Genomic DNA, 25,252 nt, shown 5'->3' with positions numbered 1-25,252 from the left:
AGTTCACTCCTGTTCTCTGGGGGTTGTTCAAATGCATTGTGGGAAATCTATGGAAAGGCCAAAGCAGAGTTAAATAAAGCAGTTTGAGTGAGAGAGTGGGTACGCCAAAATGTACTCCACACATAATAACCCACAGAAAGCATCGATGATCACAGACAGTGAGTTTATCCAAGGTAAGACCTTTCCATGAACCCCAAAATATTTCAGATTTAACGTCCAATGAGTTTTATCTGTGTCAAACCATCAAACTTACCTTCATCTCAAGTAAAAATAAACTGAGTTTGCTCCCTGCAACTTCAGCATATTTGCGAATATTGAACTTAAAGAGCATCTGGGGACTGCCGGCTTGATGACACTGCAGATTTCAGGTCATCTGCTTTCTTGCTTTGGGGGATCTGAGTTGCTTGTAAATAATGTTTAAGCAGCAGCAGGCAGTTTGAGTAAGATGAATTTCTAAACTGAGTGGTGTTCAACAGCTTAAAGGCTGGCCCACACTAAAAGATTTTTCCAATCTTAACAGATGTTGAAAACGTGAAAGACGCCACACATAACGATGCGATTTTTCGGTTGTAGTAGGCTCAGTTTTAAAGCTAGAGTGAAGATACTGGTATCATGAAACTATAAAACCTAAGGTATCCATTGGTACCAATGTCATACTAGTTTGTCGCAAAGGAGGCTAAATAACGCTCCAAACTTACCCAGTAGCCGCAGCCGTCATGACGGGGGAATTGTCTAGAAGGGAACCCGCAAGTTAGGGAAACTTGAGATGGTTAAGGTTAGGATAGGTCATCAGGCCGCAAGTCTCACGTGAGTTTTTACAAGTTTTTGAAGATCTCAGATCAGATTTCACAATTTGAGGGTGACCTTCTAGACACGACCCCATGACGGCGTTGGTTGTCCTTCCACTTCAGTCAGCTTGGTTCCCAGTCAGCAATCGTTCTTTCCAATGTGACTGCGTCATTGGCTGTCTTCGTGGTTCTCCACACACAACAGGATTTGAAATCGTTGCGACCAGGATGGACTTCTGAGCCAATCGGAAGATTTAAAAAAAACTCTTAACATACTGTACCTCACAACACAGGAATATTTGGAAAGATAATCTTTAGAACCATCAAAAATCGTGGCTTTGCTGACGATCGTCGGGAGGGGGAATCAGGCCCAAAATCGGCTTGATTCTTGTGTAGTATGTACCCGGCATTAAATACGTCTCAGAATCCCAATTTAGCTCATTTACTGTATGTAATTATCAATACGTTTCTGCATTATTCCTGCTTTATGTAAGACATTCCTTGTGATCGTGCCTTGTAATGGCTCTAAACGTAGACCAGAATGTGTTCAAGTGTGCCTGTGTTTTCTGCTTTTCTGACTCCCAAAAAGGAAAAAAAAACACATAACTTTGCAATCAATCTCAGAGAAGGCGATCCTTCTCACAACACCCACACAACTCAGAAACGTTCCTGAACACATGCACATACTGTATTGTACTGCACACTCAAAGTCACACTCACAAACACTTGAACAAGTACTAATAGCTTGCATGCACCGGCGGAACCAATTGTTTGTAGAATCGATTTCTTATTTAATTACCAGACAAGCAAATTAGTTTAAACTTGAAATCCCAGAGCCACTCAAGGGGAATTAAAGTGTTTCCAAAAGTTTTCGGCAGAGAAGAAAATGAAATTTTCTTTTCGTGGTGGCTGTTTATGTCGCTGAAAGAAAGGCTTTGCACTTCCACCCAGGTTTATCAGCAGCGCCTCCCCAAAGAGAACTGTGAGGGCTTCATAACTACTTTAATGCATCCCCTACACAGACAGAATATATATTTTCAATACTGCACCTTTTGGAAACTGCATCCAAATGCTGAAAGCTGCTTCTGGAAGTTGTCACTGTGTGAAAAAGGATAATGATGCCATCAGTGGCAATGGTGCCCTCAGGGACAGAACGGATGCGCCAGTCAGATTAAATGGAAATTGAGGAAAACACAAAGACAATGTCTTGGGTTTTCTTTTTCATCAGTTTGCTTATGATAACTCTGCACAAGTCATTTTATTGTTTTGTAAAAGTGACACAGTGCTTTCAACTGTAAAGGTTTGCAATCACATTAAATACAGATGGTTAAATCACAAAATGCATTTTAAATTTGCAGTAAGTGATTTTTTTCCAGGCAGTTCTTTCTGCACCTCGCTTCAAAATAACCCAGATAAGTCTGTTCTCCATGTTAGTAGTACTATCTACCAGCATAGTGGTAAAAGAAAGCAATAAGTCATCCTGTCATCCAACAAAAATTAAGAAACTTTTGCATCATGCCCTATTTTCAGATATTTCCCTCATGAGAAGGCAATGTTTGCCGAATCGTTTGATCCAAACATTTCCAATAACTCCAGAGAGTTGTAAAGACCAAAAGTCAAAATGTATTGAAAAAAAGATTTCCAAAATTCACGTTTTTATCTAACGAAATATTCTGCTTCAGTCCATATTTGTTGGCGTTTAGCCATTCAAAAACAAAATTTTCACTACAGTCAAAAAACTTTTAGCTCACACACTGACGAGTTATGTTCTTTAAACATAACTTAATAATACATAACTTTTTGAAAGCGTTTCCTCTGTTTTTCTGCCCCTAACTTTGCAATGAACAATTTGTTTAGTTTGAACAGAAAGCAACATGTAGTACCACCTTCCCACCACAGAACTGCTCACAGTTGGCAGAAGACCAGAAACCCGATGGAGAGAAATAAGATCCTATTACTACACTCATTACTACACAACAGATCTCAGGGTCGCTGTTGTGAGAGACACAAAAGAGTGAGACAGAGAGACAGACAGGAAAGAGAAAACGCTGAGTGGAATACAGGATCCTTTCCTTATTGTAAGCCCCATTCCCCAGCTACATCACCGCTCTCCTCCCTGCTGTCGAGTCATCACATTTCCTGCGGAAAATGAGATTCGCTGTGCCACGAAGACTGATGATCCCCTTTAACCTCAGCTACTGAAGCACTCCGTTCCAAAATAGCAACCAAGCCCTTTTCGTTCCCTGCTCTTTTGAAGGCCTCTTATATCTTATGTTTAAGTGCTGTTGACTTTGAACATGCCCTGTTCGAGACTTGATAGGCCGCCGTATCAGCTGAGCGACTTGAGGGGGGATCGTTTCCTTCAAGTATGCTCGAAGTACGCTCAACAAGCATATCCCAAGGGCAAATTGGATATCACTGTGGTAATAGACTTGCTTTCTTCATTTGACTTACATCAGTGGCTTAGGAGCTTGTCCTAGAATCAGGAACATTGTGGTAACGCTAATTTCACAACTCTGGTTGCATTGCATGCAGAATTTACAAGTTACTACACATCTAAATGTGATGACATGGTTGGAGTCAGTGGGTTAAAAGTATACTGTGATGCTGAGAAACCAGGAGCCAAATGTACATCATTTCCCACACATAAACAGGTATTTATAAAGGAAGAATGTGCACACCTCATGCTTACTTCAGGCAATTTCTACAGTGTATAATCTAGTGGAGACCGTTTTTTTTGCACTTTACACAGCAATCTATTATATGCCAATGAAAGGACGTTTAGACATCATTTTAATACCCAGTATTTATGTCATTTTCAATTTATTCTTAACTAGTGCACTGTCCGTTTGGGGCGTGGTCGAACGGGCCGTTTGGGGCTTGGCTCCCAGTATTGCTGTTTGCAGAATTGTCGAAGGGGATTGCCCATTCGGTGCGGGGGCGTTTGGAATGCATGCCTGTACGGCGCTAGCCGATTGCTCGACTGCCAGAAGTTTTGTTTGAAGCGTTCTCAAGAATCGCTCATCGCTCGTTGACTCCAGGGAAAAGAAGAAGAGTTGTAACGTTATAATGCAGGAAAAGTGATCTCCAGTCAATGATCCGCAACCTGTAAAGGCCCGATACGCAACGGATGACATGCTGGATTCAATCCGCAGTGCTCTGATGCCCCGCCTCCGCTGCTGCACAGAGCCCTGTTCGCTTGTTTATTCAAAGTTTAGCAATATTGAACGTGTCGCATGTCCAAATTGCACCAACTTCGACACTGCACTCCCTTGGGTCCCCAGCAATACAGCCGCCAAGTGTGAAGTAGATCGAATGAACGGTCCTTGTGATATGCAAAGGACACACAGACACACACACACACACACACACACACACACACACACACACACACACACACATACACACACATACCTGAGGTTGTTCTCATACATTATTCATAGCTATACCTACAAAAAGTCATGCAATGTAATTCGTATATAATCCACAAAATCAATTTGTATGTAATCCACATGTACACACATACATACAGACAGAGATTCCTTGCTTTATAGTTAGATTGTGAAGTCTATTTTGTGCTATAAACTATTGAGGATGATGAGATATCACTGCTGTTCATGGTTTACAGGTACATGTGTCATAAATTCATGATAATACAGGCGCTAAAATAGCCACAGCCGTGCATAATGACAGCTGCTCTGGCGTACTTTTCCTCTCATTGACAAGTCTAAAGAATGGTGGAGCAGAGCGAGGTGTTGATAAGCAAACAGATGACTGAGGTCATATATATCCATGTCTAACTTTGGGTGTGAGTCATACAAGAAAAAAAAAAAAAACTTTTAAAACTTTATGAACCTTGCATACCTGTATTTAGACAGGTGTGTAGGAGAAGTGATGAGTTCAAGTCAAAAATCATCTCCCACACACCATCAGAGTTTGATGAATTTGTTGAATAGCCGCGGTTTGTTCAAGCGACCGTCATCGTGCATTTCATACGGATGAATATGTACGTATATATGAAATGCTTGGAGATACAGGGCTGCATGCACTGTGACCGGTTTCAACATTTATTGAGATTTATAAAAGAACCAAGCATACAGACAGGCTTATAAATATGACGGAAAAAGACTGGATGCATATTTTTCTGTTTATGTTGTGAACATACACAGAGGTTTATTCTAATAAGAAGATTACTATTGCATGTCAACATTTTTGTTATTTGCTGTCAAACTTAAGCGCCCACGTCCTCATGCAGCCAAGAAAATATCAGCTAAATTACAATAAAATACTGTAGTTATGGGCTACTTTTTTTTGCTTTTTCGATTAATTCACAGCACAGTCAAAGGGTATCAGAGGGTTCATGTAACCACAGTAGCAGCACAAATGAGATTATGACAGGAATATAACCAGCAGCAAGGTCTGTGCAGGTATACTTGTTTATTTGTGATTTTTAAGAGAGGGGTTTCTTAGGGAGTGGGAGATTAAGAGAAAGAGATACGAAAGAGGAAGAGAACATCACGGCTAAAATACAGGGAGGGAAAGTGAGAGAGTGGAAGAATCTCATAGAGACTCAGACAGGAAAGGAAAAAAAAACTATTCTCCTGGAACACAATGCCGCATGGCGTGCTCCAGCTAAATAAATTATCACGGGGGCTATTTTTAAGCTGAAGTGTAAATGCAGTAATCCTTGGAGCAGGAGCTGCGAAGAGCCAACACACAGAAGCCACATCAGGGAATACAGCTCTGCCTTTATCTTCCCCTCCCGCCCGCTCCGCTCTCTCTTCCCTCTCTCTCTCTCTCTCTCACACACATCCTCCACTCCCAGCACCTCTATCTTTTCTCGCTTTATCCGTTTCCCGTTCCCCTCTTCGTTTCCCTCTTTCTTTTCTCCCCTCGCCTTTCATATGGTAAAAGCCTCCTTTCTGTGTCGGGAGTATTTTGCTTATCACTGAGCCCTCTACGGGGACTCCGCTGGGTTCTATTGTAATAAACAATAACAGACTTTTGAACAAGACAGGGAGGGGAAACATGTAAGTGGCACGCAAAGAGGCAGCAGTCAGAGGATATTAGGCCACAGTGGGTCATCTTGCAACTTGCGAACAAATCTTTCTTAGCGGATGTTATAATGTTAAGGATTTCTTTTTTTTTTTTTACACTCCGGTCCCGGTGGGAGAATGTTGTAAGGCCGAGGGAAAGTTTCTCTAAGAAGTCATCATAGTTCCTTCTTGGCTGGTTTCGGTATGGGAGAGGAGAAGCTCCTCCGCTAGCGTTTAATAGCACATAATGGGATGTCGTTAATCACCAGCGCCGGCTGAGGTTTCACAAGGTTAATGACGACGTAGCCGAGCTCTCGACTGTGTCCCATTCCTCAGGTATTTATCAGTGTCAGCGGGAACCTGAGAGCTGGGGGCAGTTCATAGTTCTCTCACTCACCGTGTCCACATGTCTTTACCTCTGTCTCACTCCATCCCTCTCCCTTCCTCTCTCTCTTCCTCAATGTGTAACACGCTAACAAAAATAAACCAGATATTGAAAGCAGCCTAGGGCCATGATGTACTGTATGTTATATTAAGGCGGCAAACTCCGGGTCTGAAAAGTGAATCCAATGCGGAAGTGCCTTAAACCTGCATTCTTTGTAATAGCCAGCAGGGGGCGACTCCTCTGGTTGCAAAAAGAAGTCTAGAAGTCTATGAGAAAATGAGCCTACTTCTCACTTGATTTATTCCCTCAGTAAACATTGTAAACATGAGTTTATGGTCTCAATCTCTAGTTTCAAGTCTTTTTCAATACAGCATGATGTTCATTTAGTAAATTATGGTCCCATTTAGAGGCAAATAGACCATAAAGCAGTGGATGCTTTAGGGTGTGGCTACTTTGTGATTGACAGGTTGCTACCATGGCGTTGTCCGGTCTGGGAGTTGTCCGTGTTTTCGTCTTAGAACTTTAACCCTTTCAGTGTGTTTTCAGTTGTTGTTTCGGTTGTACTAAGCTCAACCCTCTCATGACACTTCTGGTTGCAAAAACCAAGATGACGATGGCCAAAATGACAAACTCAAGGCTTCAAAACCATAGTCCACAAACCAATGGGTGACGACACGGTGACTACGTCCACTTCTTATATACAGTCTATGGTAATGTTTCATATCTGGACTGCAACTAAAGATATTTTTTGTGATCGATTAATCTCAATTAATTATATTCTTGATTAATCAATTAACCATTTGATCTATAAAATGTCATAAAATTGTGAAAAATCCAGATCCCAGAGTCCAACTTGACATCTTCAAATGTTATCTTTTGCCTGACCAACAGTACAAAACCCAAATATATTGAGTTTTCAACGACATAAAACAGAGAAATTTGATCTAGAATCACAGTTGAGAAACGGTTAGAAAGAGATCTCGGTATTTTCCAGAGCTTTCAGCCACATCTCATGGCCTTTAACAGCGAATGAAGTTTGCTCAGTTGTCATGGAGATGGTTCAGTTATAATCACGTTCCATCCGCTGATGAAGGCTGGGGGATGTGACTGATAGCTCCTGAAAGTTTACAGTGGATACAATTTACTAGTGGATTGTGCTAAGAATATTTTGTAAAACTACAGTGCTGTTTTCAAGGTCAATAATGAACCTTCAAGCTCAGTTGAGAAACAGTTAACAAATAAAATAACCAGATGGGAATCTCTGTTTCTATTTAATACCTGAAAATCAAGGTTCTTCGCAGTGATGCAATGATTCTGTGAATCCAATATCAATATAACATAGCCAGCAATGCCCTAAAACAACTACAGATATCAAAGGGATGGATTCCAGTTCTCTCACTGTATATATCATCATATCGCCCAAAGCTAGTATAGCCTCTCAACAAGCAATGATGGAGCACCCACCAATCTCTTAAAGGGAATGTACACTTTGGAAAATATGTTTATTCACTTTCTTGCTGAGAATTAGATGAGAAGATTGAAACCACCCACGTATAGGGTGTAGTGAATATTATATCAATAGACTATATCAAAGACTGAAAACAGGTTGAAATAGCTAGCCTGGCTCTGGCTTTTTATTTTCTAAGATTATTTGTTGGGCTTTTTGCCTTTAATTGATAGATAGTGATAGTCATGAAAGGGGGTTCAGACTACACAATATTTCGTCGGTTACAAACGAACGGAACACGTCATAGAAGGCAACAACAACAAAATCATACATGCTAGACTTTCTGTCGTCTAATATGACACACTACACCAGATAAAGCGATCGATTGTCGCTCACGACACTCATCGTTCACAATCAGAGCCGACACCCTACGACGGCCACGTCGGGCTTTAATTGGGTTGATATTGTGTAGTCTGAACCAGCTATAACGGCAGCAAATCCACCTCTAAAGCTCACTATTAACATATTGTATATGTTTGTTTAATCTGTACAAAAACCCAAGAGTAAAAAGGACAACTGACAGTGACTTCCTCGAGAAGTATTGATCATCTAACCTCTCGGCAAGAAAGCAGATCAGCGTCTTTTCCAAAATGTTGACCTATTCCTTTAATTTTCAGATTTGATAGTATTTCTATATCAGGTAACAGGCCAGTCAATGTTTTATGTGTTCAGTAAACAGACACTAGTTTAGGATCTGGAATATAAAATGCAGTATGATAGCTATCCCTTGATGATTTATCATGATGAAATACTCTAACCTCGGTCATGTTTTCAAACCAGTAACCATCAAAGGTGTTAGCCTTTGGCTAATCGCACCAGTAATGTCAGCATAGTAAAACTAGGGCTTTCCTGTTTAGCACCATGAATCATCTATAAAGGCACGTCTCCAGAAATTTCCACATGTACAACCGCGCTTTCACCCACGTAGACGCGCATACAAATATAGATACATGCCGACATCAGCATGCATGCTCTGAAATAAATGAGGGGCTTGTTTTTACTGTTCCACTTTTTGCTCCCTCGCATCGCCATCTTCGAGCCCTGAAGGCCATGACAGCTCTGTGTCAGGAGAGATATCCTGCATGATAGAGCAGCGCGGTAAGGAAATGGTACTGAGCTCAGTTTGGCAGCCCCCTGCTGAGCAACTAAAGGAAGCTGAAGCATGGAGGCGAGGTCTGTGAGTGTGTGTGTGTGTGTGTGTGTGGGAGTGTCAGGGTATGTGTTGGCAGGTGGCACTGGAAAAGGCACAGTAGCAAACAAATCCAACTTGACACACAACTAGAATACCAAAATACAAGCACTTTTGAGAACTACCATTCCTCCGTCTCTTGCTCTGCATAAAATAGACTTATTTACTTAACCTCACTGGGTTACGCTGATGAGGAGCGCTGCTTTAAAGAGAGAGAGAGAGAGAGAGAGGGGAAAAAACTTCCCGTCAGTTGTTTATGTTGTTGAAATCAGGGCAGGGAAAGAAGCAGGCGTGCTCGCTCGGAGAAGCAGAGTAAGATGACCTATTTTGAACACACGCTGGGAGACGAGGCTCTCTAAACCTTATCTGAGCACCACAGAGGCTCAAAGCTCTACATAATATAAATATATATTGGCACGTATGCGCCTGTGTGTGCATATATGCGTCAGTGGCCCTTCCTAAGTTGTTTGAACCATAGACTGTATATAAGAAGTGGACGTAGTCACCGTGACATCACTCATTGGTTTGTGGACGGACGTTTTGAAGCCTCGAGTTCGGCATTTTGGCCATCACATCTTGGTTTTTGGTCATTGCCATCTTGTTTATTGGCCATCTCCATCTTGGTTTTTGGCTGTGGCCAACTTGGTTATTGGCTGACACCATCTTGGTTTTTGGTTGTCGCCATCTTGGTTTTTGGCTGTGGCCAACTTGGTTATTTGCAACCAGAAGTGTCACGAGAGGGTAGAGCTAAGTACAACCAAACGCTTAATAAGACTTTTTTAGGTGATCAAAATGTTACAATTAACTTTCATGAACCGAAAACACACTGTGGTTAAAGTTCTAATGTGAAAACCGAAGAAGACTTGAAACTATCGATTGAGACCATAAACTCATGTTTACAATGTTTACTAATAAATCAAGTGAGAAGTAGGCTCATTTTCTCATAGACTTCTATACAATTAGACTTCTTTTTGCAACCAGACGAGTCGCCCCCTGCTGGCTATTAGAAAGATTGTAAGTTTAACGCACTTCAGCATTGGCTTCACTTCTCAGGCGTGAGGTTGTCCACTGGTCTGAACTTCCACTTAGATTAATCATCTATGCCTGTGGCAGATAATAGATGCGGCTGAACTCAATGACCCGTCAGTTTCAACAACTGTACCTTCTGCTGGACGCCTTTTGAGTCAGACAGACACCAACATAAATCAATATATGAATCAATAACAAACATTACCTTGTGACCTTCTTCATTTTTGGTCCATTGGTAAGTTGTCATAGTCCAGACCACAGCCGTGTTTACAGTACTCTTATAAGAATCAACAATGAACGAATTACTGAATCACATAAGAACATGTGATGATTGGCCAGACTTTTATGCAAGTTGACCTTCACCAACAAAGCTGATCATTAACCAATGTGATTGTGTCTTGAAGGTCACTGGTGTTATGTTATGAGTTGTATTTATGTTCTAACTGTTGCGTTAATTGCGGTTTTAAATGTTGAGACTCATGCTAAATACGTTTGACCTTGGCTGCCTTTGCATCTTCACATCCAGCCTAGTATCCCCATGTGCGGTAGGCGATTTGTTAGAACCTGGTTAATTTATTTCTACTAGCAAACCGCCCCATGAACGACTCTCTTTCCCAGCTACTGTGGTTTAGAGAATATTATAGATCCAAGGCGATATTGACAGAAGGGCGGGACTCAGAGAAAAAGTCACAATTACAAATCCGTCAGCTACTTCAGCACCACGGACAGCGCCATGGATTTATCAATACACAGCACTACTGATATTTCAAAGCCATGGTCGGGGGTCATAGATTCTAACTTCTAACTAAACCTCAGTCAGATAACGGATCAATGAGTCAGGCAGACTAGACTAACATATTCAACTAATCTAGTCGGTAAATTTGCAGAATGGTACAATACCAAAATTCTTGTTTGGTAACAGGGTGACAGTGATGACAGTGATGACAATAGTATTATGTGTCCTCATGTAAATTAACTGTGGCACCATCAAAGATGTCAAATGGAATCAACCATTATGTATGAGGGCTATCAATCGATTAAAATATTTAATTGTGATTAATCGCATGATTGTCCATAATTAATCGCAAATGAATCGCACGTTTTTGCATCTGTTCAAAATTAACCTTAAAGGGAGATTTGTCAAGTATTTAGTACTCTTATCAACATGGGAGTTATCAAATATGCTGCTTTACACAAATGTATGTATATATTTATTATTGGAAATCAATTAACAAAACAAAACAATGACAGATATTATCCAGAAACCCTCACAGGTACTGCATTTAGCATAATAAATATGCTCAAATCATAACATGGCAAACTGCAGCCCAACAGGCAACAACAGCTGTCGGTGTGTCAGTGTGCTGACTTGACTATGACTTGCCCCAAACTGCATGTGATTATCATAAAGTGGGCATGTCTGTAAAGGGGAGACTCGTGGGTACCCATAGAACCCATTTTCATTCACATATATTAAGGTCAGAGGTCAAGGGACCCCTTTGAAAATGGCCATGCCAGTTTTTCCTCACCAAAACGAAGCGCAAGTTTGGTGCTTTATTTAGCCTCCTTGACGACAAGCTAGAACAACATGGTACCAATGGATTCTTTATGTTGTCTAGTTTCATATGATGCCAGTATCATCACTCTAGCTTTAAAACTGAACCCACATCTTTTCCCTCTTCAGGCCTCTAAAAATCCTTCAGATGAAACAATCTGAGAAGAAAAAAAAATCAATCTTTCTTTGAACTCTTCACAACTCCTCAGTAAGGCCATAACCTGTGATGAGCGGTCTAACGCTTCATCTTAAAGGGTCACAAGCCAAAAAGTTTGGGAGCTGCTGCTCTAAAGAAGGAGTATTGGCTGGGTTACTTTTTGTTCTGGTCATGTATTTTGTACATTTCGGACTCGTCTGTGGTGATTAATGGTCGCGAGGCTTGTCACATTTTGCAGTGTGTGAACTCTTCTTCTGGCATCGAGAGCTGACAGACTCCATTCTTAACAGGGTATCACTGTCTACTAAAAGGAGGACTTGCTATCTCTCAAACAAGAGAGTATTTTCCGAACACATCCTAGTTTGAGAACTGATCAAGATCAGGCCGTCTTGACCTTTCTGTCTTCATCTTCCAGTGTTCCCGAAGGCCAGGACTTTGATTGTGACGTGTGTTCCTTTTAATAGAACACATGAAGGCATCCAATCCAATCTGTGTTTGTTATTGTCAACAAATCCCATTATAAAACCAAACCCAACAATGTGTTGGCCAATCTCACAATACTTTCCAACCTCATTACCTTGTCTGTAGCACTCAGGCACAAGATGTTTTTATGCCTCTGCGTTTGCAACAGCTGTGGGAGTCGTCCATCCGTCCATCCAACCCTTTCTTTTGAACGCGATATCCACATCTGGAGGGAATTTCTACAAATTCCGTACGTCAATACATCTGCACGGACCATTCTTGTGAATGCGAAAGGAATTTCTTCAAATTTGGCACAAACATCCACTTGGACTCAAGGATGAACTGATCATAATTTAGTGATCAAAGGTCAAGGTCATTCTGACCTCACGTCCGTCCCATTCTTGTGATATCTCAGGAACGGCCCGAGCGAATTTCTTCATATATGGCACGAATATCCGCTTGGACTCGAGGATGAACTGATTAGATTTGGTGGTCAAAGGTCAACATCACTGTGACCTCACAACCATCCCATTCTTGTGAACGTGATATTTTGGGAACACCCTGAGCAAATTTCTTCATATATGGCACGAATATCAGCTTGGACATGAGAATGAACTGATTAGATTTTTGTGGTCAAAGGTCAACATCACTGTGACCTCATAAAACACGTTTTTGTCCATAACTCAAGAACTCATATGCTAATTATGACAATTTCACACAAATATCTAACAAGATAAAATGATGAAGTGATGACAGGTTGGACAGACATGGATGTAAACTGCAACTCGACTGGTTGGCAGAGACATACAACCACAAGGAAGTATTTCTAGTTTTCTAATGAAGACGAAAAAACTTTACGTAAAATATGTATTGTCTGAAAAAAGGCTCGATAATTTGCAACAGTAATTTTAGCAAAAGTTACTCAAACAGGAATAAATAGGGCATTTGTTGGACTATTTTCTACTGCTGAAAAAATACACTTTTCTTGCGTTAGCAAGTACAGTATTTGTGGGATCGGCTCAAAATAAACTACCCTGCCTGTGTTCATCATAATGACGGAGTGCAAATGGCACAAGAGGAACAAAGCTTACTAAGCGTTGGCTACACAAGCAATACTTGTTAGCAGCATGTTGGTTTGGCATTTGTTGACAATAAGAAAATAAAGTACATCGCAGGCCTTATCTTTTTAAAAACACATCTAAAGGTTTCCAGCAGCCAACCTGTCAGGGATCCCCCAGCATGCAGGTAAAGCCTGGATCCAGCCTTTTATACAACAGATACTTCAAAGCCGGATGGACAGAATCGGTGCAGAATACGACTTTGTTGACGTTTTTTACTACGAGATGTGGCGCACAGCGGAGAGGTAGCAGATGCGGCCGCACGCTGAGGTGTGCTCTGATTAAACAAGCAAGACAGGTCTGATTACAAATGCATGGAAGGAGAGAAAGAGGGATGAAGAAAGGAGCGGAGCATGGCGGGAGAGATTTTGATGATCCAGGCTACCTGTCTCTGAAAAGCTGCTCATCTGTTAATACTGGAAAATCACATTCATCATTCGTAACGGTGGCACAGGAGGAGACTGAGCCAGTGTGTGTGTGCGATGTGTGTGCGAGCATTCATGTGTGAACGTATGGGTACGAGACGGAATCCGTGTGTGAATTACACTGCGGAAGAAGTGCATTAATAATAGATCAACTCTCCCTTTGTTTGGGACGTAAACGTGATGAGTGGGCCTCGTAATTGGTTAGTTTAATAACTGGAGACAAACCCAGCGTTCCCTGCGTCTCGTTCACACACACACACACACACATGCAATTACACACCGCAGAAACATGCCCAAATTGTGATTCTCTGTCAGACGTTAGGACACACACACACTCTCCACACTCATGTCAGGGAGGCATTCACACGCCGGTCTGTTTAATTTAGGTTTGGCAGATTATAGTAATTATGTTAAAGAAAAGATTCTCCAGAGCAATTTGCCCTTTTCTGTCCTTGAAGACTGAAACAGCGCCGGCTGAAGGATGATCATATTCCGCTTTTTTTGTGTGTTTTTTTACAGTGCTACTCAACTGTTCAACCAGATTGGGAAATGTGTTCGCATAAAAAAGGTTGTGAAAGCATCCCGGCTTTTATTGTTTTGCATGGTTTTATGGCAGCAATAATCTCTTTTGATCATCCGAGAATGTTTTCGTGTTGACGTGACCGCGGCCGTAATGGCAAAACTATCCTTTATATTAAAGTGCGGGGCATGTGTGTTATGTGTCTTTATGTGTTTGCGTGTGTGAGAGTTAAAGGATTTGTGTGTGTGTAGTGGCAGCCAAGAGAAGCGTAGTGATGCCGACATAAATTGGAAATACAGAGTATGTCATTGAACTGCACCTCTAGGCCTGCTCTCTGTTCAACAGTACAGTAATAGTGTGTGTACACGTGTGTGTGCAAGTGTGTCTGTGTGATGGAGAGAGTCAATGTAAACTACCCATGAAATTAAGATTCAGAGTTTTCTGTGTTTGTACGAAAGTGTAAATGTAGCCGTTTGTGTATGACAAAGCAAACTATCCTTGACATTAAGATGTAGACCAGGAGACATTCCTATCTATGCGTGTACGTGTGCGTGTGCGTGTGTGAGCAGATAGCTGAGCTCTGAGTATTCTCACCATTCTCCGGAGACAGAGCGGGGAGGGGGATTTGAAGAATCTTTCGAACACGCTGACAGCTTGTCAAGGCCCTCCTACGACTGTAATGAATTTCGACCTTTTGTGGTGTGTGTGGTCTCGCTGCACTGATAAGCCCTGGCACTAATACAGTTAACAAGGAGTGTGTGTGTGTATGTGTGGGCTGACATGGTGTTTACATGCTTTTGAGCAGAAATAGCTTGATGCATTGCGGTGTTTGTCAATAATGATGATGGATATTACGTGGTTGAATTTGCATGACTGTGTGTGTGTGTGTGTGTGTGTATGTGTGTAATAATAGCCAGGTTGAGGTGTTTAGGTAATGTACTTTAGTACATTTTTTAAGGTACTTGAGTATTCCAATTTTATGCAACTTTACACTACATTTATCTGACAGCAGTAGCTACTAGATTTTACATTAAAACGAGGCCGTCAAATCAGTCAGTAAGGGCCCCAAAACAACATCAGGTCAGGTTGGATGGAGGGGTCATCGAAACATTGAACATGAAGAGCGCTGTTCATTTGCCTTTTTTATTTTTTATTTTTTATTTTTTATTCATACTTTTGGTCAACCGAACCAAACTCTTCGGACTCTGCACTAGCTTTGTTTGAGGGCGTGCCAAACTAACCGCTAAGCAGGTATTACGCAAATGTGTTACTTGGTGACATCACCACGTTACGGAAGAAAAGGCGGGACTTCAAGAGAGGCGTTTCAGGCTGTTCAGGAGCAGTGTTTCTGTGATGGAGAGTAACTCCTTTGGTTTGGACTTTGGGCTTTTTAACATTGCTGATCTTTTACATGCACAAAAAAACTATATAACACACTAAAGGAAAAGGGAAAAGGCGAAATCGCATAATAGGTTCTCTTTGACATGAATCCTCAGCTCTTTTTGGGTACCCAGTTTCCTCTCCCGCAGTTGAATATCATCAAATCAGTTTCCTTCCACCGAGCTCTGCATCCACACACAAGCTGTTGTCAGAGTCGAGGCTGGCATGTATCTTTGTGCCTTGTCATCACATGCTCCGACTGAGCTCTAAATGTCACTTGTCTCTCTCCGCTTCATCTGCCTGACTCATCCTCCTTGTCTTCACTCTGCATTTTAAATGCTTCTTTGTGTGTGTGTGTGTGTGTGAGACACTGACATGTGCTGGTGTGTATCCGTTTGATGGACACATCGCCGTTCTCCGCCTCCCTTTGTACGGCGCCTGCAAGCACAATGATGCTCACCGCATTGATTTTTTTTTTCTCGTGCCATTTTATAATTATGTCCCCTCTCTTTTTATTCGACCTCCCCCCCCCCTCTCTCTCTTTCTCTCCCTCTCCCTCCCTCTTTCCCTCTTTTATCCTGTCTCTCTTATCTCCGCCCTCTCTCTTCTATTTTTCTAATTCCATCCCCCTGATCCATTTTTATGCCTCACTGTGCCCATGCTTGTTATCTCGGCCCTTTCTCTTTCTTTTCTTTTCCTGTTTGATCTCAACTTCTTAATTTCCTCTCTCATCTACGTCACTCCGCTCGGTTCGGTTTCGCAACACCCTCCCCTCTGCTCTCTCTGCGATGGTTGTCATTGTTTCTCTTTTTGCTCTTCTGTTTTTGTCTTATTTTGCTCTTTATTGCTCATTGTTTCTCTCCGTTTCACACACCCCCATCCCTCTTTTCTCTTATTTTCTCTCATTAATGTTCTCTTTTTTTTTCTGCAGCCTCTCTGGAGTGCTCTCCATCTTCACCATAGCCTGACGGAGGAGGACTATCCAGTCAGATGCCCGCCGCCTTGCCGACATCCACCCGATATGTGATGACTTCTTCGTGGAACAATCCCAGCAATCCGTCTCGCATCTTTTGGTCTCTGTCCTCATCGATTTAGATCTGGAAAAAAACAACCTCCTGCTGTCTTCCCAGCCGCTCCTGAGAAGCTCCCACGAGTTCTGACTTGCCGTTTCCTCGTAGTTCAAACAACTCGTCACAGCTTCCTGGAACATGACCAATAGTTTCCATTACGGGCGTCCCATCTCCAGTCATTCCTGACCTTTGCAGCCAAACCTCCACCAAACCTCTCACGCTACAACTCCTACACTCCTCTCAGAACCACTTCGCTCCCTCTCCCTCAAGATCCACGCCGACAGCCGAGCCCTTCCAGCAATGAATCTACCCAGAATTCAACTCCTGCCTTGGCTGGGTTTCCTAAAAGCAAAGATAATCTCTGCACCGTTTGCCGTGTGATTAGACGATAGTTTTAGGTATGTGTGCTGATTTGCTTTTAGGGAAACTCACCCTACCCTTACAGTAAAGAGTGACACCTATAATCCAATCCTTCATTCAAACTCAAACGCAGTCTCCTGAGCTACATCCACACCAATACGTTTTAAAACTCATAACTTTTGCTACGTTTCTGCCTAGCGACCACACCACTCCGGCGTTTTTGAGCAACTAAAATGGAGATGTTTGAAAATTCTGCCGACCCCGTTTTAGTTTTAAAACTCCTGGGTTGCATTTTAGTCTGGACGGAAAGAAACGGAGACCTCTGAAAGCGATGACGCAGACACCAACGTTCTCTTCCTGATTGGCTCTTATTAGTCATGACGTGTCCTTCCCTGATTCATCACGCCCCATCACGTGAACATTTTCCGGAAAAAAACAATGAAAATGTAAATCAACTTTAATTGTCACAGAGAACATTGTACACATAACCTGGCAGCCCTTATTTTACCATATCAGTATCTTCACTTTAAAAATGAACCCGCTACAACCTGAAAATCACAATTTGTGTTAATGCGTTGAAGAAATTAGTGGTATAAAACGCGTTATTAACGGGTTATCTTTGACAATGCTAGTTTTAAAATGGCGTTTAAAAACGAAAACGTATTAGTGTGGATGTAACCTTGGTCTGTTTGTGGCATGTTAGCTCCTCCATCATGGCACCTAAATGTGTATTTTCTCCCATGATGCACTGCTGAGGACTTTCAGTAGTGGCAACATCCACAAGACCCCTACTACTATACACACCTCTCCTTCCCTTAACCCTCCTCTTTATCTCCTCTACACAACCGCAAAGGAGTGACACATTTTACACAACCATACGTGAGTGTTTGTGCTCTTCATTCTGTGCATAGATCCTGTAAACGGTGTTGGACAACGCCCCGGTGAAGTAGCCACATCCCCCCCTCACTTTTTCTGCCCTCTCCATGTTGTGGATCGCTCTCTTAGGTTAGACGGTAAAACCTGAGAGAACTTCACTGTGAAAACAACCAACAGTTAGTCGGGGAATAAACCCGACATCGTTGTGAAAAGCAATCTGAAGGAGATGAAGCAGAACCTTGAGAGGAGGGGGGGATGAACTGTGAGAAGGAAATTCCCTCGGCGTCCCTAAAAGCACTGTGCTAGTAGGTAAACCGGGAAAAAAAAAATGGAAAGGGAGTGGCTGACAGAAGAAAAGAAAAAAAAGGAGCAAGCACAGCAGAAGGGCTCGGTGAAACCGAGAGATGCTTCGACTTGAAACTCTTTACCCGCTAATGAGGAGAGAAAAGGAAGAAAAGACATCACAGATAACAAAAAGAAGAAGAGGCTTTTTTCATATCCTCCCCTCTGTATCGCCGACTCTTTTATTGCTTTGTCTGCTTTCCATCTCGCAGCGTGAAACTATTTTTAGATGAGACGTATTGAAAATAGTGTAGAAAAGGAGACGTGCTGTGCACAAAAAAGCTTATCATGGAAATGTTGTCTGTCAGTCTGTTAGGGAGAGACACTGTACTCTATTCATCTCTGATGAGAAATCTCTGCTGTCCATGTGAATAATGGCCACTCACTGTTGATATTGTAGGTGTTTTAAACTGCACTTAAAAGCACATGTGTCGCAACAAAACAGCTGTTACTCGATCATCATCTTCATCTATGAGTGTAAATACAGTATAAAAGTCCTGTAGCCGTTATAATGACCTCTCAATATCAGATTTCCGTGTACTGGAGTGATATTTATCAAAAGCTCGTATCCACGCTGGTGTAGCATGAGCTGTTGTCATGGTAACAACACCTGTCAATCAGAGGTGCATAAAATAGCTGCTGCGGTTGGATGAAAAAAAAAAAAGAAAAAAGGGGGTCATCGACGGCCCATGAGAGCCGTTGCGTTTTAATGGGATTCCATTCGTACACGGGTCTCTCTGTGTCCAGCCATTCATTGTTTGGATAGCAGCTGTGTAGCCTAATGCGGCAAAGACCCTGTGAGCAGATTGAATATTATCGATCAGTTCTTCAGGACATACAGTCGGTCCTCCAGGACTACGAAAGCCTCAAGGAGTGTTTGTGTGTATGTGTGTGTGTGTGTGTGTGTGTGTGTGTGTGTGTGTGTGTGTGTGTGTATGTCTGCTTGTGTGTGTGAGCTGACAGTCACATAGGAATGGAGTTGTTCGGGCTAAAACACAAGTGGCTATTTCACGGTCGGGTGGAGATGCCGTGTCCATGTCTGTCAAGGCCACAGGAGGACGGGGTGGGTGGTGTGGTGGGGTGGGGGTGAAGCTTCTGTTAAGTTTGGAATTTCTCCACTGTCGATATGGGAACTGGGAGAAATGGTTTGCAGTGGTAAAAGCATAGAAATAGAATTGGAGTAGAACAGACATTGAACTGTTTTCTGTGGTCATTTGACTAGCGCAAAAGAAAAGGGAGATTGTTGTTAGCATTTATATAGCACCTTTCCAGTCTTCCGACCACTCAAAGCGCTTCGTGTCAACATTCACCCATTCAAACACTCATTCATACACTGATGGCAGAGGCTGCCATGCAAGGTGCCAACCTGCCCATCCATCCATTTGCTTCCGCTTATTCGTGGTCGGGTCGCATATAGGCAGCAGGCTTAGCAGGGAATTCCAGACGTCCCTCTCCCCAGCAACGTTTCTAGCTCTTTCTGGGGAACCCGAGGCATTCCCAGGCCAGACGAGATATATAATCTATACAACGTGTTCTGGGTCCACTCTGGGGCCTCGTACCAGTTGGAGGGGCCCGGAAAACCTCCAAAGGGAGGCGTCCAGGAGGCATCCTGATCAGATGCCCGAACCACCTCAGCTGGCCCCTTTCGACGCGAAGGAGCAGCAGCTCTACTCCGAACTCCCTCCGGATGTCAGAGCTCCTCACCCTATCTCTAAGGCTGAGCCCGGCTACCCTACGAAGGAAACTCGTTTCAGCTGCTTGTACCTGCAGTGTCATTTTTTGGAACGTAGATGGACCGGTAAATAGAGAGCTTTGCCTTCCGGCTCAGCTCCCTCGTCACCACAATGGTTCCGGTACAGCGCCCTCATAACTGCTGACGCCGCACCGAACAGCCTGTCCATCTCCCGCTCTATTTTTCCCTCACTCGTGAACAAGACAACGAGATACTTAAACTCCCTCGCTTGTGGCAGTGACTCACTCCCAACCCAAAGGGTGCAGTACACCGTTTTCCGGCAGAGAACCGTGGCCTCAGACTTGGACGTACTGATCCATCCCGACCGCTTCACACTTGGCTGCAAACCGCCCCAGTGCGTGCTGAAGGTCACGGTCTGATGAAGCCAGCAGAACCACATCATCTGCAAAGAGCAGACCAGGGTCGTTGTTACGAGCCATCCGGTCCTTGTATAATCAAAGTGAGAGCTGTGTCTGTATACTTGTCCCTGGTCACCGATCCTGTTTGTGATTTTCATGGTCAGGATCTCAAGGTGCAGCCGGGGGGAGGAGAGTGTCCGGTTTGGGGACCTCAGTAAAAATAAAAAAAACAGGTGCCATCTTGCCCATCAGGATCTAATCTAAATACTAATTCACACCGATGGCACTACCTTCTGGCGATAGCAATGTGCTTTCCTACGCTGGGACAAGAGTGTGTGGATGAAGCATTAAGTTGTTAAATTTGACTCGTTTACTGTGTCTCTCTATGCTTCGTAACGTTACTACTCCACTCTTCGTTTTAGTCGTTATTGCAAAACCTCATCTCAAAGAGTCCGCAACTTGCCACAAGTTGGTTTAGTGTAGTGTGGAAACGGTACACATAAATATGGCCGCCGCTCTGACCATCCTGTTGATTTGAATGGGAATGTCCGTTCTACTCCTATTTCTATGGGTATAAAGCCGTTGAGTTTGAGACCTGGCATAATTTATGCAGACAAGCCCCTGACTCTTTAATATAACTATTTTCATCAATGTAATGAATTGATATTGATGATGATGTTGTTCAAAAGATTCTGTGTCATTAAAGGAAGAGTTTGGCATTTTGGGAGATACACTTCATTCATTCATTGAGATGAGAAGATTGATTCCACTCTCATGTCTGTACACTGTATATGAATCTACCGCCAGCAGTCCGTTAGCTTAGTTTAGCATCAAGACTGGAAATGGGAGGAAACAGCTAACCTTACTCTGTCCACAGGCAACCATATCTGCCTACCAGCACCTCTAAAGCTCACTAACTAACATGTTATACCTCATTTGTTTAACTGTCATGTTTGTAGTTCAGTTTTTTTGTATGACCCTGACAAGTCAGGCTCTTATGTTCAAATATTTCTGCCGATATCCAAGCAAAAGTCAGAATTTGACTTTAAAAGTCTGCTCATTCGCTTTCTTGCCAAGAGTTGGTTGATAAGCTCAATACAACTCTATTATGAATATGTCCATTAAATATAAAACTACATCCAGCAGTCAGTTAGCTTAGCTTAACATAACATACAAGCTGTCTCTAAAGCTGTTAATCTGTACAAAACCCCAAGTGGAAGATGCATTTTGATACCTTTAGACATAGCCAGGCTAGTTGTGACCCTGTTTCCAGTCTTTATGCTAAGCTAAGCTAACCTGCTGCTGACTGGGGGTCATCCCTATCTTCCCAGGGGTCTCATTGTAAGAGATTGGTAAGGGCTATATTCGCAGTTCAAATTGCGAAATAGCGAAGGGAGATGGATGTTTTCAATGCATTTTGAATGGTAAAAAATCCATTCAGCCACTGTGGGGATATCAATGTCAATAGTCAAGAAAACTGTCGCACAGTTTACGCACATCAGAAGGCTATTAGTTGTAGGTTGGTGATTTCCACATTTGACCTAGGGGGGAAAAAAAACAAGAAAGAAAATATTCCCAAAATGTCAAACTATTTCTTTAAGTTAAACTCTTAACTTTTTGCTCAGATTGGGTCAGAAGCGTTCAAATTTGCACATAAGAGCCTGACAAAACCCAAGGTCCATGCTCTCCCAAAATCTGCTGGGAAAAGAACACAAGGCTGACTTTTTTTGTGATCTCGCAGTATATCAACCAGTTGCATTGAATTTCATCAGATTTTTTGATTGTGGCCCTGTAAAGAAAGTTCTGTGTCTGTGTTCTAACCACCCGTTTCAATGTGGCTGTGAAGGATTATTGAAAGCGTTTTGTGTCAAAATGTATTCTCTCAGAGCGGCTTTGAAATTTTACAAATTTCATGCAGACAGTCTAAACTTTGGGTGAATTCGCTTGCAGGCTCTCCACTACAAAAAAAACAAATGTAGCAGTGTGTTTCTGTGACCCTTATCCCGGGCTCATAACCCTTGGTGTATGCAGTAAAATATTGATTCTTCATTGTTGCTCTCCACAGTGTGAATAGACTTTCCTCCAGAGGCATGAGAAAAACTTTCTCCAGGGTTTTCTGGCTCAGATATCCAGGTATAACCAGCTCCAGATCTGGCAACTGTGCCAAGGTGTCCGAGGACTTGCCTGAACTGGCTCAGCCCATTATAATCTCCCAGTACCTGTAAGAGGTTTGGCACGCACTCGTAGACGCTGACACACGGTGCACTGTTACACAAGGGAACGCCAGACTAAACCTCACACAACGTTATTGCACAACTACTTTCACACATGCCGGCACGCATGTAAAACAAACGCCAACCCAGACTTCCATACACAAGCACATGGTGACACTATATACACGTATATTCCTCAACAAATGAGCAGTAGAAACAGTCACAGGTTTCACATTCGTTGAGCATAAACAAGTGTAGAAGCAAACATGTAAGCGACACCTCAAACACACATAACCTAAACAAGATTATTTTTTTCCTGCCGTGTTGACAGCATGTTTTTCTGTTCTGAGTGTTTTTGTAACCAACAGGCATGCAGACCAAGTCTCTACTCCCAGTCTATCTACATACTGTATAAGGTGCCTAATGATGGATATTAATGGTGATATCGATATCATGATGAGTATATATAATAAACAGATTAATCTTCATGTATAATGTGTACCCTATTTATTCTGTGCGTGATTGGTCAACTGGGATGTTGCAACTCTTTCTAAATCTGCTCACACTGTGCAGGGCTGTGTGTGTGTGTAGCAGCAGATGTAGACTGAGTTTGCAAAAAAGATTACCTGACAGATGTTGTGGCCGAAGAGGTGCGGCGTTGCAGTTTTGGCCGCCTCCATCGGACCCTGCAGGAGACGCCGTAGATCATAACTGGAATTGACTGTGAGTATGCATAGTGAGCACGATGATTTACAATGCCACTGGTCGTTTTCCACTTTCTCACAGATAGCAGCGGTGGCCAAAGCAGCTGAATGTGCACACTCATGTCAATAATAAAGTCTTCTACCCAGACAGTGCCAGATGTGTGTGTGTTACCTGGCGCTCTTTACCTCAGCGTATTTGTGTATTAGGATTTTTATGTGTTTATGTTCATGCATTTATCGCCTCTGTTGTATTTTTAATGGCTGCTGCAAGGCAAATATATAAGTTAAAGGCGCTCACAACAGAAACAGAGCTAACAGTGTTAGCCTGAGGGGGGGAGGACCGGAGGGTGGATACTACGCTTCCGACAGCGTTATCATGTGTAACCGTCTTTTGAGAGCAGGGCAGAGTGGCGGCCGTGAGCTAGCCAATGGGGCACGCGAACAGGTGTGAACATGCACTAAAAGCATGTGCGCGCACGCATTAATAATCTCTAATCGTCTTAAAGCTAGAGTGAGGATGCTGGTATCATATGAAACTAGAAAACCTAATGAATCCATCTGTATCATGTCTAACTAGCTTGACGTTAAGGAGTTTAAATAACGCTCTAAACTTACACTAAATTTTGGCGAGAAAAACTGGCTTGGCCATTTTCAAAGGTGTCCCTTGACCTCTGACCTCAAGATATGTGAATGAAAATGGGTTCTCTGGGTACCCACGAGTCTCCCCTTTACAGACATGCCCACTTTATGATAATCACATGCAGTCTGGGGCAAGTCATAGTCAAGTCAGCACACTGACACACTGACAGCTGTTGTTGCCTGTTGGGCTGCAGTTTGCCATGTTTGCCATGATTTGAGCATATTTTTTATGTTAAATGCAGTACCTGTGAGGGTTTCTGGACAATATGTGTCATTGTTTTGTGTTGTTAATTGATTTCCATAATAAATATATACATACATTTGCATAAAGCAAGCATATTTGTCTACTCCCATGTTGATAAGAGTATTAAATACTTGACAAATCTCCCTTTAAGGTACATTTTGAAGAGATTAAAAAATGTGCAATTAAATTAAATATTTTAACCAATTGACAGCCCTAGATAAAACTTATATATGTTTTATATAGTATGACTGTACTAAATGTACTAAAAAGCACATTATGTTACATCTTGGGGAAAATCTGCTTCTTTGCTTTTTGGGAAAAACAAGTTTTTTTGCAATAACGGAGGAGACAGCCTTCAACGTCTTTTTTTATGACAGGAAGGAACAGGTTGCATGAGAAACATGGTCTTAATTTTAAGAAACTAATTACACCGAGGTGTCACCACTAATCCCACAATGATACTGATGCCTACAAATGCTACACACGCCGTTTGCTACACGTGCTGCAGGGTGGGGTGAGGTAGGAGGAGGGGGAGGAGGAGGAGGAGGAGGAGGAGGATAACAGGCGTGAGCGATGAAGAGAAAGAGAGATATGACAGAAAATCGCTAGCACTCAGTCCCCTGCCTGCCTCTCCTGAGACCTGCAACACACACCCTCAGCACTCTGAGGGCTCTCACTGCCTGCCTGCATGAGATCTCCACAGGTTTCTTTTCTTTTACGTGTGTGTCTTTAAGATTTCTCACTTGTCCCTGTCCCTTTGTTTCTCTCTTTAACTTTCGCTGCTCTACTTCTATCCATCACTTATTCTGTGTGAGCCAGTATCTCAAACATGTGCCCTCTCACCATCTCTCTCTCTCTCTCTCTGGTATCATTTTATTGCTTCACAGTTTTCAGCTGTCTATTTCTATCACCTTGTTTTCTTTGTCGCCGTGGATACTCCTCCTACATCACTTTCTTCTTCTTCATTCATTGGCGTTATCTCCCTCTTCTTCTCTATTTATGTAGCCTCCCTCTCTTGTGTCTCTGCATCATCCTCAGCCTGGCTGCATATACAACGCTCTGCATCCCCATCCCCATCCCCCTCCTCCTCCTCCTCCTCCTCCTCCGTCACATGTTGAGTACAAGCAGGCGGCTGTATGAATTAAACATCTTAGACTGTGCA

At 42.6% G+C, this 25,252-nt stretch overlaps 1 protein-coding gene across 2 annotated transcripts in view; it reads left to right on the top strand.

Moving 5' to 3' along the window:
* The window catches only part of samd12 (sterile alpha motif domain containing 12), a 125,058-nt gene extending 105,233 nt beyond the window's left edge, over positions 1-19,825 (top strand). For both annotated transcript variants that reach the window (XM_074613366.1, XM_074613365.1), the window contains exons 5-6: positions 16,483-16,897; positions 16,936-19,825. In XM_074613366.1, the coding sequence (XP_074469467.1) occupies positions 16,483-16,514 (32 nt within the window). In that variant the 3' untranslated portion in view covers positions 16,515-16,897; positions 16,936-19,825. The remainder of the gene's footprint in view (positions 1-16,482; positions 16,898-16,935) is intronic.
* The last annotated feature ends 5,427 nt before the right edge of the window (positions 19,826-25,252 follow it).

Source organism: Sebastes fasciatus, chromosome 17, assembly GCF_043250625.1.
Source record: "Sebastes fasciatus isolate fSebFas1 chromosome 17, fSebFas1.pri, whole genome shotgun sequence".
NCBI lineage: Eukaryota > Metazoa > Chordata > Actinopteri > Perciformes > Sebastidae > Sebastes > Sebastes fasciatus.
Note: the sequence above shows the minus strand (reverse complement) of the source record. Positions and strands in the feature narration are given on the sequence as shown.